This window comes from Oncorhynchus mykiss, chromosome 1 (genome assembly GCF_013265735.2).
Source record: "Oncorhynchus mykiss isolate Arlee chromosome 1, USDA_OmykA_1.1, whole genome shotgun sequence".
Taxonomy (NCBI): Eukaryota; Metazoa; Chordata; class Actinopteri; order Salmoniformes; family Salmonidae; genus Oncorhynchus; species Oncorhynchus mykiss.
The window spans coordinates 41,857,448-41,875,194 of record NC_048565.1 but is presented as its reverse complement, the minus strand read 5'-3'; the positions used below and the strand labels follow the sequence as shown (position 1 = coordinate 41,875,194).

The following is a 17,747-nucleotide window of genomic DNA, read 5'->3' as shown; positions in this document are numbered from 1 at the left end:
AGCATAAAGAGTCGGTATTGAGGTACTTAACTTGCTGAGGAATACAGGCATGCATTTACCCAGCATAGCTTTTGATAAAGAAAATGGGATGGTGAAAAAAAAATATTTGATCAAAACAGAACTTCAAAGATAGTTTTTGGCTTATATTATCACTAACATAAATTCACAAATCTTTTTTGATTTCTTTAAGGAAACAATTTCATGACTAAAATATTATCAAAGATATTTATTAGAATTAAATCAAAACCAACAAATCTTTTTTTTTCCACAGAATTTATATTACGATAATGATCAACAAATACTTTTGCCTTATTTTACATATGTTTTTGTGAGGCTTTCTGTTCAAAATGAATGCAATTTTGGTGTTACCAAAGGGTCAAAAGGTGCTGTCCATATGGAGTATATACAGGGCATTGCCAAGAAAAAGGTTATACTTTTCCAGATTGGTTGTAAAATATATAATATCAAGTTAAAGCGTCACATCTTTCCCACAATCCACCAGTAGAATACTTTTCAAAGGGGTTACAAATCAGAAATGTACATTTCTTAAATATTTCTTCTCCTTTGGTTTTTCCCCCCAACACCATCATTGGATTAATCGATATAAACATTTCACAACTTCCAATTTTTGAGATGCTGCCTTTGAACATCCTCTCCCCAATATCCTTGAACTCAGTATCCAAGTGTGAATTCCAATCTTCTGTATTCTGACTCCAGTCTCATCCGCTCTTCTCACAGTTGGGCTGCGCCCTGCACTCTCTGTCCTTCACTTTGTCCTTCTGTCCCTCTGTGCTCTTGGCGGCAGCAGAGTCCACAGCACCGTCCACTCTGAGTTCACTGGCAACAGCTCGCAGGGCTTTGAGCCTGTCCAGCCGTGGGCTCTGGGATCTCTGACCTTTCAGGCTCTCTTGACCCCCATGAACCCTAACCTCCGACCCCTGACCTTCATCACTGAGAGAGCTGAGCGAGCGCACGGCCAGCCTGCCACGCTGCGCCTTATTGGACAGGGGACGCAGTGAGGTCATGTAGCCGGGGTTGTCCCCCGTGGAGTGGTCTGTGTCCCTGATGACCTCACACAGGTAGCGGGCCAGGTCCTGACTGGAGAAGGACAGGGACTTGTGGGAACGCCGCATTGCAATGGGGGAGGTGAGGGTGGCTGACCCGGACGGAGGGTGGGCCAGGCGCAGGGCGATTGCTGTGCTGCCGTTTTTGGGTCCGTTTGGTCCTTTTGGTTTGGTCCCATTCTTCGTGTCTGGGGGCTTGGTCGTCTGAGGGTAGGATGAGGGTATGATGCATTGTGGGTAGCTGTACCAAAGTGACTGGGCTGGACTGGGCCGCAGAGACCTCTGTAACTCCACCATGTTGAAGGCATTCTGGAGAGTGAGATAGGGAAAGAGACAGAGAGGGAGAGACAAAGACAGAGAGAGAGAGGGAAAGAGACAGAGAGGGAGAGACAAAGACAGAGAGAGAGAGGGAAAGAGAGATGAAGAAGATTAGAGAGAGTTGATTAGAGATGAGCTGCTTATAAAAACGAAGAGATTAATAGAAAAAGAAAACACTCAACAGCAGGACCTGAATTTATAATCATATTTGACTATGAAAAATGCCAGTCTGCTGTGCTTTTGACTGGAGAGGATTTTTTTATTCTACCTAAGAAAAAAACATGAGGCCTAAGTGGCAATGTTGGCAGCAACAGCCCCATTGATTGGCCTTGTAATTAATTGTCTAATTGCAGTGGGGGAAAACGTGCTATTAAAGCAAATACAGGCATTATTAAGGAGTATTGGTTTCTGACATTATTTTCCAAATGATTCTGCTAGGATGGTTCTTTTGGTGTTCAATTCCAAGCCTCTACCAACACCAGTCCACCCGGTTTGGTAGAGCTGCCAGACGAACACTCACTATGTGAACTGTGACTCTGTGAATCTTCCCACGCCTTGCTTGGTTTATATACCGTTTGTTTATCTATGGTTTGTATGGTTTTTCCTGTGTCTGTGAGTTGTGATCCTAATTGCCCTAAGGGAATCGATCAAGTTGTATTCCACTGTATTCTGTATTGTAGTGGTCTTATGACTCATAGGTTATGGAGAGATAATGGTAGTTGTGTTGAAGGACATACTGGGATTCAGAGTCTGTATCTGTACCTGGTCCTGCTCCCCACCACCCTCCTCGTCATAGTTGAGCACGTTCTCTCGGATGTCCTCCCATTCTCCGTGGTGTGCGGATACGTGGTAGATGCCCTCCTTCAGGCCCTTGTGTCTCCTCCAGCAGGAGTAGAGGGACAGGCCCAGCATCAGCACTGGGCGGGGACAGAGAACACGTTGGGAGGTGGGCAGGGGACCGGGGGAGAGGGGTAGAAGGTTTCACCCAATGTTCTATCAGTTAGAAATGTACATAAAAAATTGCAGTGTCCTAGACAGAGTGTGCAATGATATTACATTTAATGGATAGTGAGGCTTGGATTGGAGGGGAGAGAACCAGATAGCCACATTTTGTGCACCAAATTGGCTGCGTTGACACATGCAGCGCTATTAGTCAATCTGATTAGTCAAAATACCAATTAGTGGGAAGAGATTTGGGCTGCCTGTGTAAACAGATCCGTTGTAGTCCACTTATAGGCCTCGAGCAAGGTGGAGAGAGATACATAGATAGATGGACAGACTGGGGGCAGTGGGATTCAATATCACACCAACATGTATGTTATATGTGCTGCATGTGCCAGGCAGCAGCACAACCCACTAGACCAGCCCCAGGCTCTAGAAAATATTTCTGACACCAAAATGGCCACCATACATACACCCATACAGTCAATTGGATACCCAATAGCACTAAACCGGTCTTGTTTTGTAAAAAAAAAACAGTAAACACGTATGATCCTTGTGGATAGGCAGAGTAAATTACCACCACATTGTTCTATGCAATAATCCAGTTAGTCTGTCCTTATCAAGACTAATGAGGACCCGGAGCTAGAAGACAAAAAGCAACAGAGACTGAGACACCACGTTCTCCTGTATTTTCTATCCTATATCAAAGACGACACCCCTTACACTTCTCTTCAAAAAACCAACACTCTCTGCATGTCCAAGCCAAAGCCACTGTGGCCAGAGCTCCCAGGAATATCGAGGGAGTGTTGTAGGAATGTTGTAATAGCATTGTGTGAACGCTGCTAGAGCACTGACATCAATCACATCTATGTGTTGAATTATACAGTATGCTGCGCTGACCTTTAAAATCCATTCATCTCTACCAATATTTCTTCTACTGCCTGCCATCTCCCTCTCGCCTCCTTTCTCCTTTCTTTATCTGTCTCATTCTCTCCATCTTTCGCTCATTCTTGTCAGTCTCTTTGTGTTTCTGTCCTTCATTCTCCGTGTCTCTTTCGACTCTGCACGGCTTTTATCTCTCACTCTAAAGGTGATGCATCAGAACTTGTACGTTTTCTATCGCCTTTTGGTTGGAAGCATCGGCTCATCCATTTAATAATTGAGGGGTGCATTGCAGCAGTTACATTGGACTTAAGTAATGGTTTACTGAACACATGTGACACTCATCAAGGTCACTCAACTGAAAAGGTTTTCAAAATCAGCAAAAATACATTTCATATAATTGTGGTTTGAAAATGACTCACTGTCTGTGGCTGGAATTTGACTTAGAATTATTTGTCTCTACTCAAGGCACCCACCCAAAAGTCGTTAAATATTTATATTCTATATGATTATATTTCTATCATCATGGTCCATCATGAGGCACCAGAACGTTATCTGACTCTTCCTAACTTTGATTTAGCCTGGTTCCAGATCGGTTTGTGCTCTCTTGCCAACTTCTATGGTAATTGTAGCATGACAATGGCCACAGGACCATAGGAGTTGGAAAGAGAGCACAAACAGATCTGTAACCAGCTAACATCGACTGCAACAAGTGGAAAAGGTAGACCTCCAGCTATGCCTACTCAGTGTGTGCTGGAGGTAGGTTTATTGTCAGGTTCTATTGATCAGCTAACCTTGCTGCATGCCCTCCACTGTGCCGTACAGACCCAGAGAAACACGATGGAATCCAGATGAGCTGGGATCCCAGCAGTACTCAGAACTCCCCCCTCAGCCACAATATTACCACCTCCACAGTGCTTACCATTTTCTTTTTTATCCACACACACCTCCAATCACCTGAACCTCACATCAAACACACCTCTACGGGCCAATCAGTCAACACGCCCAGCAGTGGTGCTTTATCACACACACAGAGTCAGACGGACACACACGCACGCACGCACTCACACACACACACACACACACACACGCACACAGAAGGACGAACACACACACACCACAGGCGGCCAGTGGCACCTTAATTGGGGAGGACGGCTCATAGTAATGGCTGTAACGGAATACATGGAATAGTACACGTGTTTGATACCATTCACTCTATTCCCGACATTATTATGACCCCTCCTCCCCTCAGCACCATCCTGTGACACACACACACGCTTGCGGATTCACAGATACAGACAAGGAAAAACACACATGACAGACAAGTGTCCACACAAACACACGCGTGCACATGCAGACACACACAGACACACAGCTGACAGTGGCAGTGCTGGTGTTGTTATATCTCTAAACATTCAGACACACAGCTGACAGTGGCAGTGCTGGTGTTGTTATATCTCTAAACATTCAGACACACACAGACACACAGCTGACAGTGCTGGTGTTGTTATATCTGTAAACATTCAGACACACACAGACACACAGCTGACAGTGGCAGTGCTGGTGTTGTTATATCTCTAAACATTCAGACACACACAGACACAGCTGACAGTGGCAGTGCTGGTGTTGTTATATCTCTAAACATTCAGACACACACAGACACACAGCTGACAGTGGCAGTGCTGGTGTTGTTATATCTCTAAACATTCAGACACACACAGACACACAGCTGACAGTGCTGGTGTTGTTATATCTGTAAACATTCAGACACACACAGACACACAGCTGACAGTGGCAGTGCTGGTGTTGTTATATCTCTAAACATTCAGACACACAGCTGACAGTGGCAGTGCTGGTGTTGTTATATCTCTAAACATTCAGACACACACAGACACACAGCTGACAGTGCTGGTGTTGTTATATCTGTAAACATTCAGACACACACAGACACACAGCTGACAGTGGCAGTGCTGGTGTTGTTATATCTCTAAACATGCAGACACACACAGACACACAGCTCCTGTCCATCCTCCATGATGCTGCTTTGAGGTTTGCCAACAACATGGGGTTCTTGGGATGTTAGGTTAAATGTTTAAAGAAGGATTTTTAAGCCTTGAGACAATTGAGACATGGATTTGGTATGTGTGCCATTCAAATCTGAGGGGCTGAGTCACTGGCTTACTAGGGCTCTTTCATACCGTCCCTAGGAGGGGTGCGTCACTTGAGTGGGTTGAGTCACTGATGTGATCTTCCTGTCTGGGTTGGCGCCCCCCCTTGGGTTGTGCCGTGGCGGAGAACTTTGTGGGCTATACTCGGCCTTGTCTCAGGATGGTAAGTTGGTGGTTGAAGATATCCCTCTAGTGGTGTGGGGGCTGTGCTTTGGCAAAGTGGGTGGGGTTATATTCTTCCTGTTTGGCCCTGTTACAAGCTCTTCCTGTCTCCTGATCCCTCCTGTCTCAGCCTCCAGTATTTAGGCTGCAGTAGTTTATGTGTCGGGGGGCTAGGGTCAGTTTGTTATATCTGGAGTACTTATCCGGTGTCCTGTGTGAATTTAAGTATGCTCTCTCTAATTCTCTCTTTCTCTCTTTCTTTCTCTCTCTCGGAGGACCTGAGCCCTAGGACCATGCCTCAGGACTACCTGACATGATGACTCCTTGCTGTCCCCAGCCCACCTGGCTGTGCTGCTGCTCCAGTTTCAACTGTTCTGCCTGTGATTATTATTATTTGACCATGCTGGTCATTTATGAACATTTGAACATCTTGGCCATGTTCTGTTACAATCTCCACCCGGCACAGCCAGAAGAGGACTGGCCACCCCACATAGCCCGGTTCCTCTCTAGGTTTCTTCCTAGGTTTTGGCCTTTCTAGGGAGTTTTTCCAAGCCACCGTGCTTCTACACCTGCATTGCTTGTTGTTTGGGGTTTTAGGCTGGGTTTCTGTACAGCACTTTGAGATATCAGCTGATGTACGAAGGGCTATATAAATAAATTTGATTTGATTTGTTTTGAAATTTGTCACATGTGCCAAATACAACAGTGAAATGCTTACTTACAAGCCCTTAACCAACAATGCAGTTTTAAGAAAATACCCCCAAAAGAAGTAAGAGATAGAACGACAAATAATTAAAGAGCAGCAGTAAAAAACAATAGTGGGGGGGTACCGGTACAGAGTCAATGTGTCATTGTGTATTAGTTTGTTGGTGATGTGGACGCCAAGAAACTTGAAACTCTCAACCTGCTCCACTGCAGCCCCGTCGATGAGAATGGGGGCGTGCTCGGTCCACTTTTTCCTGCAGTCCACAATCATCTCCTTTGTCTTGCTCACATTGAGGGAGAGGTTGTTGTCCTGGCACCACATGGTCAGGTGTCTGACCTGCTCCCTATAGGCTGTATCATCGTTGTTGGTGATCAGGCCTACCACTGTTGTGTCATCAGCAAACTTAATGATGGTGTTGGAGTTGTGCCTGGCTGTGCAGTCATGAGTGAACAGGGAGCACAGGAGGGGACTGAGCACGCCCCCCCTCTGAGGGGTCCCCGTGTTGGGGATCAGTGTGGCGGGTGTGTTGTTACCTACCCTTACCACCTGGGGGCAGCCCATCAGCAAGTCCAGGATCTAGTTGCAGAGGGAGGTGTTTAGTTCCAGGGTCCTTAGTTTATTGATGAGCTTTGAGGGCACTATGGTGTTGAACGCTGAGTTGTAGTCAATGAACAGCATTCTCACATAAGTGCTCCTTTTGTCCAGGTGGGAAAGGGCAGTGTGGAGTGCAATAGAGATTGCATCATCTGTGGCTCTGTTGGTGCCGTATGCAAATTGGAGTGAGTCTAGATTTTCTGGGATAATGGTGTTGATGTGAGCCATGACAAGCCTTTCAAAGCATTTCATGGCTACAGACGTGAGAATTTCAAAATATTTAATGGCTACAGACAAAAGATTTAACTGCCTTTGAACGGGGTATGGTAGTAGCTGCCAGGTGCACTGGTTTGTGTCAAGAACTGCAATGCTGCTGGGTTTTTCACGTTCAATAGTTTCCTGTGTGTATCAAGAATGGTCCACCACCAAAAGGACATCCAGCCAACTTGACACAACTGTGGGTAGCATTGTAGTCAACATGGACCAGCATCCCTGTGGAACACTTTCGACACCTTGTAGAGTCCATGCCCTGCCAAATTAAGGCTGTTCTGAGGGCAAAAGGGGGTACAACTCAATATTAGGAAGGCGTTTTTTATATGCAAAAGTGTATGATGACATTGTTGATGCATGTCTGAAAGTAAAGGTTATTACACAACATATAACATGGAGGGAAAATATAAAAGGAGAAACAAAGGACAAGACAAAGACAGATGAGAGAAGGGAAATGCTGTGAGGTTTTATTAAGAAAAGTATGTTCAAAAATACAGTCACTTCAACAACTATTTACCTCCATTCTATATGGAAAGGAAATGTCCTCTTCATTGAATATCAAATCCAACGACACACAGTAAAAATGTCAATGTAATGGACAATAAAGCTTTTCAGTGCTGAATTTGAAACCCATTCAACAGGCCTAATGAAGCATACTTAGATGGCAAATTTTGCCTGTCTCTGGTTCTGTCAGTGGCACATGTTGAACTTGGCAATCAGCCAGTCTGTGAGGGTTTATGTAAATCTGAATTATGGATGATCACTTAAACTTTTATTGGAGTTTGAGGCAGAGGAGAAAAGACGGAGAGTTCCAGTTGAATTAAGCAGCAGGCCATCAGCCCGACTCAGTGTGTTGTGGGGGATGTGTGTTGTCTGTGACTTTTTGTCCAGGCGTTTGTTTGTCACTTGCGCGCACACACACACAGACAACCCTGTCATCTCCAACAAGCCTTGTCTGATGCTGACTCGCTCCCTCAGTTAGGACTTAAAGTAGGAGAACAACTTAAAACCTGAACAGTTATCAAAGGACCTCTAACCTCAGTATCCGGTTACAGACAGCCCAGTCTAAGAACTGTAGCCTGAGTCATGCTCGAGACAGAAGGTGTTGCTCGCTACTGAACTGTATTTCCCATCACAGAGATGTTTCAAGAAAAGTTCATGTGACCTCCCATTTCCATTTTGATATATTCAGGAATTCGCCTAATTCAAAAGGTCAAAAGTTCGAGTGCAGGTGATAAATTCCAGGAACTAGAGTAACTACTAGGTACATTAGATGACTGCAACATGCAGTTTCATTTACATATTCAACACATGAATGTCCGTGAGTGATGCCAAGGCCTCCGTTTGTTGTCTTTGTAATTATCATATCAAATATTGAAGTATAGCATTTGATCTGTACCTCATGTGGCTGTTGCAATACACCAGCCACATGCCCCGGGGAGGTATTGTGCTGTTGAATCAGTTATATAGGTAGCAGTATATAGGTAGCAGAGACTGTGTGTTGAATTGTCAGACCAATTTATAACCCTGTTTTTGACAGAGAGACTCATAAACAGTATACAAGTAGCTCTATGGAGAGATGGCCTGCTGCACTGGACACACCAACACACCTTACTATGTGTCAGCAGCAAACATGGACACATTTAGGTTAGATGAAAACGGTAGGAGAAAGTAAATGACAAAGAAATACAGAGGGAGATCAAATCAGACATAAACAGACATAACAGGACTGGAATGACAAACAGACGAGATAAAAAAAGGAAAGGAAAGGAGGATGACAAATAATAGTCTGATTTCACATCACGGACATCAAGAAAGACAAACTACAGGCGGCCATGACTGAGGGGTCCCCAAACTTTTTGAACTGTAACTCAGCGAAAGCTTTGGGTGTTTCATTGTGGCTCATAGAGTTATCAAAATCTATGTTTCTAGCCAGGACCCATGCATCCCCACTGACTGAGGCCACTCACAGCTCCTGAGATCCATATCAAGAACACTTGGGGCTCAATTCCATCAAATCCACATTGCAGTATTTACGCAGTAGCTCTTTCCCCATGGCCAAATAAAATCACAGATGGTTTTGGGTACTGCAAGAACCTATTACCAGGTAGACACCAGAGGAGGCTGGAGATAAGAGCTATAGGAGGATGGGCTCATTGTAATGGCTGGAATGGAATAAATGGAATGGAGTCAAACATGTGGTTTCCATATGATGGATGTGTTTGATACTGTTCCATTTACTCCACTCCAGCCATTACAATGAGCCTGTCCTCCTATAGCTCTCTCACCAGCCTCCCCTGGTAGACACACCTCACAAATTGAAGCTTCCAGTTTTCAGAACTAAAAATCTGCGTATCCAGCTAGGTTGGGTAGGTTACTTTCTAAATATAATCATTGTAGTTACTAGTTACCTGTCCAAAATTGTAATCAGTAACATCACTTTTGAATTACCCATAAATGAATGTTGCATTTTACTTTATGGGTTGGTTATGTAGGCTTCTTCTAACCCATTGCTTTCTACTACATATAATAATATGATTAGGCTCTATCTTTACATTAAAAACCAGTCTGTCAGATTTCCAGTCATTACAATTAATTTAATACCTCTTGATCTTCAAGAAAAATAAATGGAAATATGGGAATATAGATTAGCCAAATTGTTTTACCTGAGAATAACCACAAAACGAAGGACTTATTACTGATTATGATTTTGTTGTCATGGAGGACTGATTGGGCTAATTGCTTTGAGTTGAAAAATAAATGTTGCTCTCGTGGAATGGCATGCTTTGAGCATTAACGAAAAGTACTGTTTGCATCTAAAAAAAAATGTCTGTTATATGCTACATTTGTTATTGGCCTATTGTTTACTTTTTTGTTGGTAACACTTTAAAATGTTGATCATTTTCAGGTGTTTAAGTCTATGGTGCATGAGGTTAGGCGGATACATATTTTTTAATCAGCATGAATTAGATTGAGCAATAAAAACACCACTAGTGGCCTTAAATCAAACTCCCTTTTGACAGTATGGAGTACAATACAATCGAGTTTAGAAGGGAGGAACTGCCTCAAACGTTTATTACATAGGCTGGATCCGCACTATATAGCTGTTGTGAGAGCGCATTTTTCTCTAGCTGTCCACTGGTTGCAAAAATAATGATTGATAGGCAGCTTAAACGTCTTCAATTCAACCATTATTGGGTTAAAATCTCTGGCATAGCACACAACCCCGCAGCTCACTCAAGACGAGGGGGGGGGGGGGCACAAGCTTTGGGGCCCCCCAACCCCTCAAAAATAAAAACATGGTTGGAAGTCGGCCCCCAAGTTAGCATATCAACACGTCATTAGCCATGAAATGCCGTTGTCCGGAGCAAATGATCGCAATTTCAAACTCTCCCTAAAAAAACCCACAGGGATGCTGCCCCATGTTGACTCCAATGCTTGCCACAGTTGTGTCATGTTGGCTGGATGTCCTTTGGGTAGTGGGTCATTCTTGATACACACGGGAAACTGTTGGGCGTGAAAAACCCAGCAGTGTTGCAGTTCTTGACACACTCAAACCAGTGCACCTGGCACCTACTACCATACCCTATTCAAGGGCACTTCAATATTTTGTATTCATTCACCCTCTGAATGGCACACATACACAATCCATGTCTCAATTGTCTCAAGATTAAAAATCCTTCTTGAAACTGTCTCCTCCCCTTCATCTACACTGATTTAAGTGAATTTACCAGTTACCATCAATGAGGGATCATGTCATGGAAATGTTGTTTCTAATGGCTTGTACACTCAGGGAAGATTTGTGAACACCCACCCACAACCAAAACCAGATCAAACCAAATCAGAGAGTAAAGGTGAAAGATGGCATTTTCACCACAGGTAGTAGACAACGTAGTCAATATAGTTACCTAGGAAGGCCAGGACACAGATACTGATGGCAAACGCAGAGCTGAGGCTCAAAGTGTTGTTGTCGTTGTTGTGGTAGAGCGTCAGAGAGACCTCACAGTGGCGCCCACGGTAGCCTTCGGAGCAGTGACACGAGTACTTGGCAGGCGAGTGGGCCACACAGGTGCCGTGGCGACAGGGCCTGCTGACGCACAGCGTGTAGACACACACTTTGCTCGAGTCATTCTCCTTCGTCATGTGACCAGGGGGGCACCTGTGTGGGGAAGCAAATAAGGAAGAGGTTGTGGAGAGTGTGATTCATTCACCTGATCTGTAGGGAAATAACTTGTAGTTATAAGGGATAGGAATAGCCGTCCTGGCACTGTGAAACTCTCAGCCAGGTCACCCGTGATACAAGTCAGTATTCGACGTTCAACTATGTCTGAGGACGTCAGGAGATGATGTGGCAACTGGCTACTAAGTACCCCGAGTGGACATCCCATGGTGATGAAAGGCCTCAGAGATGTTTCACATGCTCTGATCCCAGCTAGGGATGACAGGAAACACTGGAGTCCAGGGGAGTTTAAAGACGCTGCAGCCTAGACACTCCCTGTCACCACGGTTAGCTTTATTTACTCATTGTTGGCACACGGCAAGGATTCTCAAAAGAGATGAGTCATTGCGGGGGGGGTGTTCGCTAAGTGCGTTGTTAGACCATGTGTCGATACTGATAGGATCTAAAGAAAAGCAGCCCTGTTCTTGAATAAGCATTCTCCATCCAAATCCTACCTTAACATTAGAATTATTCCACAAAACTGATGACGATATATTACCACCTACGGCTGTAAATAGGCTATTGAGGCAGCTTATTACTCGTACCCAATAATTATGTACGAAATCATAGATTGGGCACATCATTGCGCACTTGTTGTCACACATCATGAAACACATTGAGGCAAAAAAAATCTGACATTTTTTGTCCTTCACTTGTTTGTAACAATTGCAAATACATTGGAAACATTTTATTTTTTGTTAGCTTCGTTCTGAGTTTATAGGCAACCACAGACAGGCAGATTATCAGTCAGACATCTTGATTCTCTGTTAGCCAAGATTCTCAGTGAATAAAGTGATGTTAACGATGCGCTTTGGCTATATGGTCTTGAACGAAGGCTTTGGGAAACACCTTGGCTACCAAAGATACATCGTTAGAAGGTTATGACGATGATCTTAATGCTGCGAAAGCTTTGGAAATTGTATTTGTCATATAATTCTGAATCAACAGGTGTAGACTAACAGTGAATTGCTTACTTAAGGGCCCTTCCCAACAATGCAGAGATTAAATACACAGAGTAATGATAACTTGGCTATATAGTATATTGACACCCTTACATGGACACCCTTTCAAATTAGTGGATTTGGCTATTTCAGCCGCACCCCATGCTGACAGGTGTATAAAATCGAGCACACAGCCACGCAATCTCCATTCATCAACATTGGCAGTAGAATGTCCTTACTGAAGAGCTCAGTGACTTTCAACGTGGCACCGTCATCGGATGCCAACTTTCCAACAAGTCAGTTTGTCAAATTTCTTCTCTGCTAGAGCTACCCCTGTCTACTGTTATTTTGAAGAGGAAACATCTAGGATCAACAATGGCTCAGCCACGAAGTGGTAGGCCACACAAGCACACAGAACGTGACCGCCTAGGGCTGAAGTGTGTAGTGCATAAAAATAGTCTGTCTTCAATTACAACACTCACTACGAGTTCCAAACTGCCTCTGGAAGCAACGTCAGCTATTCATTGGGAGCTTCATGAAATTAGTTTCCATGGCCGAGCAGCCGTACACAAGCCTGAGATCACCATGCGCAATGTCAAGCGTCGGCTGGAGTGGTGTAAAGCTTGCTGCATTGTACTTAGGAGCAGTGGAAATACGTTATCTGGAGTGATGACTCATGCTTCACCATCTGGCAGTCCAACGGACAAATCTGGGTTTGGCGAATGCCAGGAGAGCGCTACCTGCCCGAATGCATAGTGCCAACTGTAAAGTTTGGTGGAGGAGGAATAATGGTCTGGGGGTGTTTTTCATGGTTTAGGCTAGGCCCTTTAGTTCTGGTGAAGGGAAATCTTAACACTACAGCATACAATGACATTCTAGACAATGCTGTGCTTCCAACTTTGTGGCAACAGTTTGGGGAAGGCCCCTTTGCTGTTTCAGCATGACAATGCTCCCGTGCACAAAGCAAGGTCCATACAAAAATTGTTTGTCGAGATCGGCAAAGAAGAACTTGACTGGCCTGCACAGAGCCCTGACCTCAACCCCATCAAACACCTTTGGGATGAATTAGAATGCCGACTGCGAGCCAGGCCTAATCGCCCAACATCAGTGCCTGACCTCAGTAATGCTCGTGACTGAATGAAGTCTTTGCAGCAATGTTCCAACATCTAGTGGAAAACCTTTCCAGAAGAGTGAAGGCTGTTATAGCAGCAAAAGGGGGACCAAGGCCATATTAATGCCCATGATTTTGGATTGAGAGGTTCATCGAAGAGGTGTCCACATACTTTTAGTCATGTAGTGTATGTACATATAGGTAGGGAGAAAGTGACTAGGCAACAGGATAGATAATTAACAGCAACAGAAGCGTATGTGATAAGTCAAATTAGTTAGTGCGAAATGGGTCAATGCAGATAGTTAATAGCTACCCGGACCAACTATTTAGCAGTATTATGCCTTGAGGTAGAAGCTGTTCAGGGTCATGTCGGTTCCAGACTCTGTGCATCGGTACCTCTTGCCATGCTGTAGCAGAGAGAACAGTCAGACTTGGGCGGCTTTGACAATTTCTAGGGACTTCCTCTGACACTGCCTGGTATAGAAGTCCTGGATGGCAGGGAGCTCGACCCCAGTGATGTACTGGGCTGTACACATTATGGTCGGATGCCAAGCAGTTGCCATACAAAGCGGTGGTGCAGCCAGTCAAGATGCTCTCAATGGTGCAGCCTCATGGGGAGTAATGTGCGTTGTCGTGCCCTCTTCATGACTGTGTTGGTGTGTTTGGACCATGATAATTCCTTACTGATGTGGACACAGAGGAACTTGAAGCTTGACCTGCTCCACTACAGCCCCGTCAATGTGGATGGGGCTGTGCTCAGCCCTCCATTTCCTGTAATCCATGATCAGCTCCTTTGTCTTGCCGACGTTGTGGGAGAGGTTGTTGTCCTGGCACCACACTTCCAGTTCTCTGACCTCTTCCTTGTAGGCTGTCTCATAGTCATCGGTCATCAGGCCTACCACCGTTTGGTCGTCAGCAAACTTAATAATGGTGTTGGAGTGGTACATGGCCACGCATTCATGGGTGAAAAGGGAGTACAGGAGGGGACTAAGCACGCACCCCTGATGGTCCCCCATGTTGAGCGTCAGCGTGGTGGATGTGCTGTTACCTATCCTCACCACCGGGGGTGGCCCCTCAGGAAGTTCTGAAACAATCCAGAGAGAGGGTCCTCTGTTTCATCCCAGGGTCCTTAGTTTAGTGTTGAGCTTGGAGGGGACTATGGTTTTGAACGGTGAGCTCTAATAAATGAACAGCATTCTCACGTAGGTCTTCCTTTTGTCCACATGGGGAAGGGCACCGTGGCATGTAATAGAGTTTTGCGTCACCTGTGGATCTCTTGGGGCAGTATGCGAATTGGAGTGTGTCCAGGGTATCTTGGATGATGCTGTTGATATGAGCCATGACCACTGATCAGCATTTCAAAGCATTTCATGGCTACAGACGTGAGTGCTATGGGACGATAGTCATTTAGACAGGTGCAGGGACTATAGGGGTCTGCTTGAAACATGTAGGTATTACAGACTGGGTCAGGGAGCGGTTGAAAATGTCAGTGAAGACACTTGCGAGCTGGTCAGCGCCTGCTCTGAGTAGGCATCCCAGTAATCTGTCTGGCCCTGCGGCATTGTGAATGTTATGTTAACCTGTGTCTTATTCACATCGGCTACAGAGAGCTTGATCAAACAGTTGTCCAGAACAACTGGTGCTCTCATGCATGGTTCAGTGTTGCTAGCCTCAAAGCAAGCATAGGAGCTATTTAGCTCTTCTGGTAGGCCAGCGTCACTGGACAAGTCACGGTTGGGTTTCCTGTTATAATCCATGATAATTTGCAAGCCCTGCCACATTTGACGAGCATCAGAGCCGGTGTAGTAGGATTCGATCTTCCTTATTAATGAAGCCGGTGACTGATGTGGTAAACTCTTCAATGCCATCGGATGAATCCTATGAATCCCGGAACATATTCCAGTCTGGTCATCGGACCACTTCCATGTTGAGCGCGTCACTGGTATTTCCTGTTTTAAGTCTTTACTTGTAAGCAGGAATCAGGAGGATAGAGCAATGGTCAGATTTGCCAAATGGATGGTGAGGGAGAGTTTTATATGCGTCTCTGTGTGTGGAGTAAAGGTGATCTAGAGTTTCTTTTGCCTCTAGTGGCACAGGTGATATGCTGGTAGAAATTAGGTCAAGCGGATTTCAGTCTTGTCAGTTGTCCTGCAAAGCGACCGTCTCTTTCTTATTTGAGTGTCAGGGATTTCAGCCTGGTTCAGGATAATCAATATGTCTTTCTCCTCCAACTCATTGAAGTAGAAGTCCTTGTCCAAATCGAGGTTATTGACAGCTGATGTCCAGAAGCTTTTTTCAGTCATAGGAAACGATGGTGGAAACATTATGTTTCAAAACAGATAAGATCAGAGCAAAAAAAGACACAAAATAGCAGAATTGGTCAGGGGCCCAAAAAACAGCCGCTATTCCCTTCAGCTCCATTACAACGCCATTATAGCTTATAGCCTAGGGCCCAGAGTTTTTCCTGACAAGATTTCCTGCAATCATTTATGTACCTGCACTCGTGTTTCCTCCAGAGGTCCACACATATGAAGGGGGGATAGCACTGGTGTTTCCTGCAGGCGTCTGAGGGGCAACCTGGGGAGACCCCCTGGGATGTGACCACCTGGAGGCCCTTGGACCCCACGGAGGGCTGCTTTGCCATGGGCATGGGCCTCCCGTTCAGCCTCAGGTCTCGCAGACACCCTGATGGAAAAACACAGAGAGGGAAAGAGAGATGAGACACAGCAACATAGTGACATTCAGAGACATACACACTAGGCCTGAGGCAAAACCTTTAAAGTAAGTTTCATGAAGCGATGGAAACACACACACACACACACACACACACACACACACACACACACACACACACACACACACACACACACACACACACACACACACACACACACACACACACACACACACACACACACACACAGAGAGATAGCCCAGGGCTTAGCTGTCAGTGCAGCCCTTTGTTTCAGAGGATATTTACTTTGTTTGGTTGTCTCGCCATCCTCTGGGAAGGATGTGTAACACATCATTTATACAGACACCTCCCTGCTCCTGAATCATTTATACAGAAACCTCTCTGCTCCTGAATCATTTATACTGACACCTCCCTGCTCCTGAATCATTTATACAGACACCTCCCTGCACCTGAATCATTTATACTGACACCTCCCTGCTCCTGAATCATTCATACAGACACCTCCCTGCACCTGAATCATTTATACAGACACATCCCTGCTCCTGAATCATTTATACTGACACATCCCTGCTCCTGAATCATTTATACAGACACCTCCCTGCTCCTGAATCATTTATACAGACACCTCCCTGATCCTGAATCATTAATACAGACACCTCCCTGCTCCTGAATCATTTATACTGACACATCCCTGCTCCTGAATCATTTATACAGACACCTACCTCCCTGCTTCTGAATAATTTATACAGACACCTCCCTGCTCCTGAATCATTTATACTGACACATCCCTGCTCCTGAATCATTTATACAGACACCTCCCTGCTCCTGAATAATTTATACAGACACCTCCCTGCTCCTGAATCATATATACAGACTCATCCCTGCTCCTGAATCAAGTCCTTCACACTTCATCTGCCTCCCAAATCCATAACCAACCTCCTCAGAGTCTAGATCTAAAACCATTTGAGATAGGAAGACGGTGGTAGCTAAGGAATCATTCACCTCAGTGATTTAGAAGTGTGAAACACAATGGTGCATCAGTCTTGTGTTGCCAATCACATACAGGTAATACATGATTTTATACCACTTTCGTCCAATCATTTATCTTCCCTCGTGATCCTCTGGCAGTAACAACTAGTGGGAAGTTAGGCGGATAATATTAGTGGTCAGTACCAGGGGGCAGTACCAGATGGCAGTACCAGCACCATACCTAGGAAGCTGTGGTTGTTTCCTGAAGGGAAAGAGTTTCCCAGCATCACCACTGTTTGATCGATGACTATCTCCTGACTCTGCCCAGGAGCGGCTGTGACCTCTTGCCTCCCGCCGCCACCATCCAATCGAAGGGTGAACTCTTTGCCATGTCGATCCAGCTCCACCTCATGCCATTCTCCGTTGTCAAGGCGTTGGAAGGGCAGGGTGAGGTTGTAGAGTCTGTCACCCAGGTTGTAAAAGACAGCCAGTAGCCCCTGAAACACCTGAAATATACAGTGCATATCAATCAATTGAAATGAATCAAAACCGCTGTAAAAATCACAGATCGCACCATTAAAATGTCAAACATTCAATTAAGACCATTGTATATAATATTTAAACTTTACAAAACTGACACGGACATTACTTAAAACCTCTTTGGGCTGAGATCCCGCTAATGGGATCGATATGACAACAGCCAGTG

General features: G+C 45.0%; 1 protein-coding gene across 1 annotated transcript in view; it reads right to left on the bottom strand.

Moving 5' to 3' along the window:
• Positions 1 to 211: 211 nt before the first annotated feature.
• The window catches only part of LOC110532307 (neural-cadherin-like), a 61,801-nt gene continuing 44,265 nt past the window's right edge, over positions 212 to 17,747 (bottom strand). Inside the window, exons 24-28 of the mRNA XM_036989578.1 lie at positions 17,283 to 17,547; positions 15,873 to 16,062; positions 11,015 to 11,265; positions 2,145 to 2,299; positions 212 to 1,373 (exon numbers count right to left, since the gene is read on the bottom strand). Of these exons, the coding sequence (XP_036845473.1) occupies positions 720 to 1,373; positions 2,145 to 2,299; positions 11,015 to 11,265; positions 15,873 to 16,062; positions 17,283 to 17,547 (1,515 nt within the window). The 3' untranslated portion in view covers positions 212 to 719. The remainder of the gene's footprint in view (positions 1,374 to 2,144; positions 2,300 to 11,014; positions 11,266 to 15,872; positions 16,063 to 17,282; positions 17,548 to 17,747) is intronic.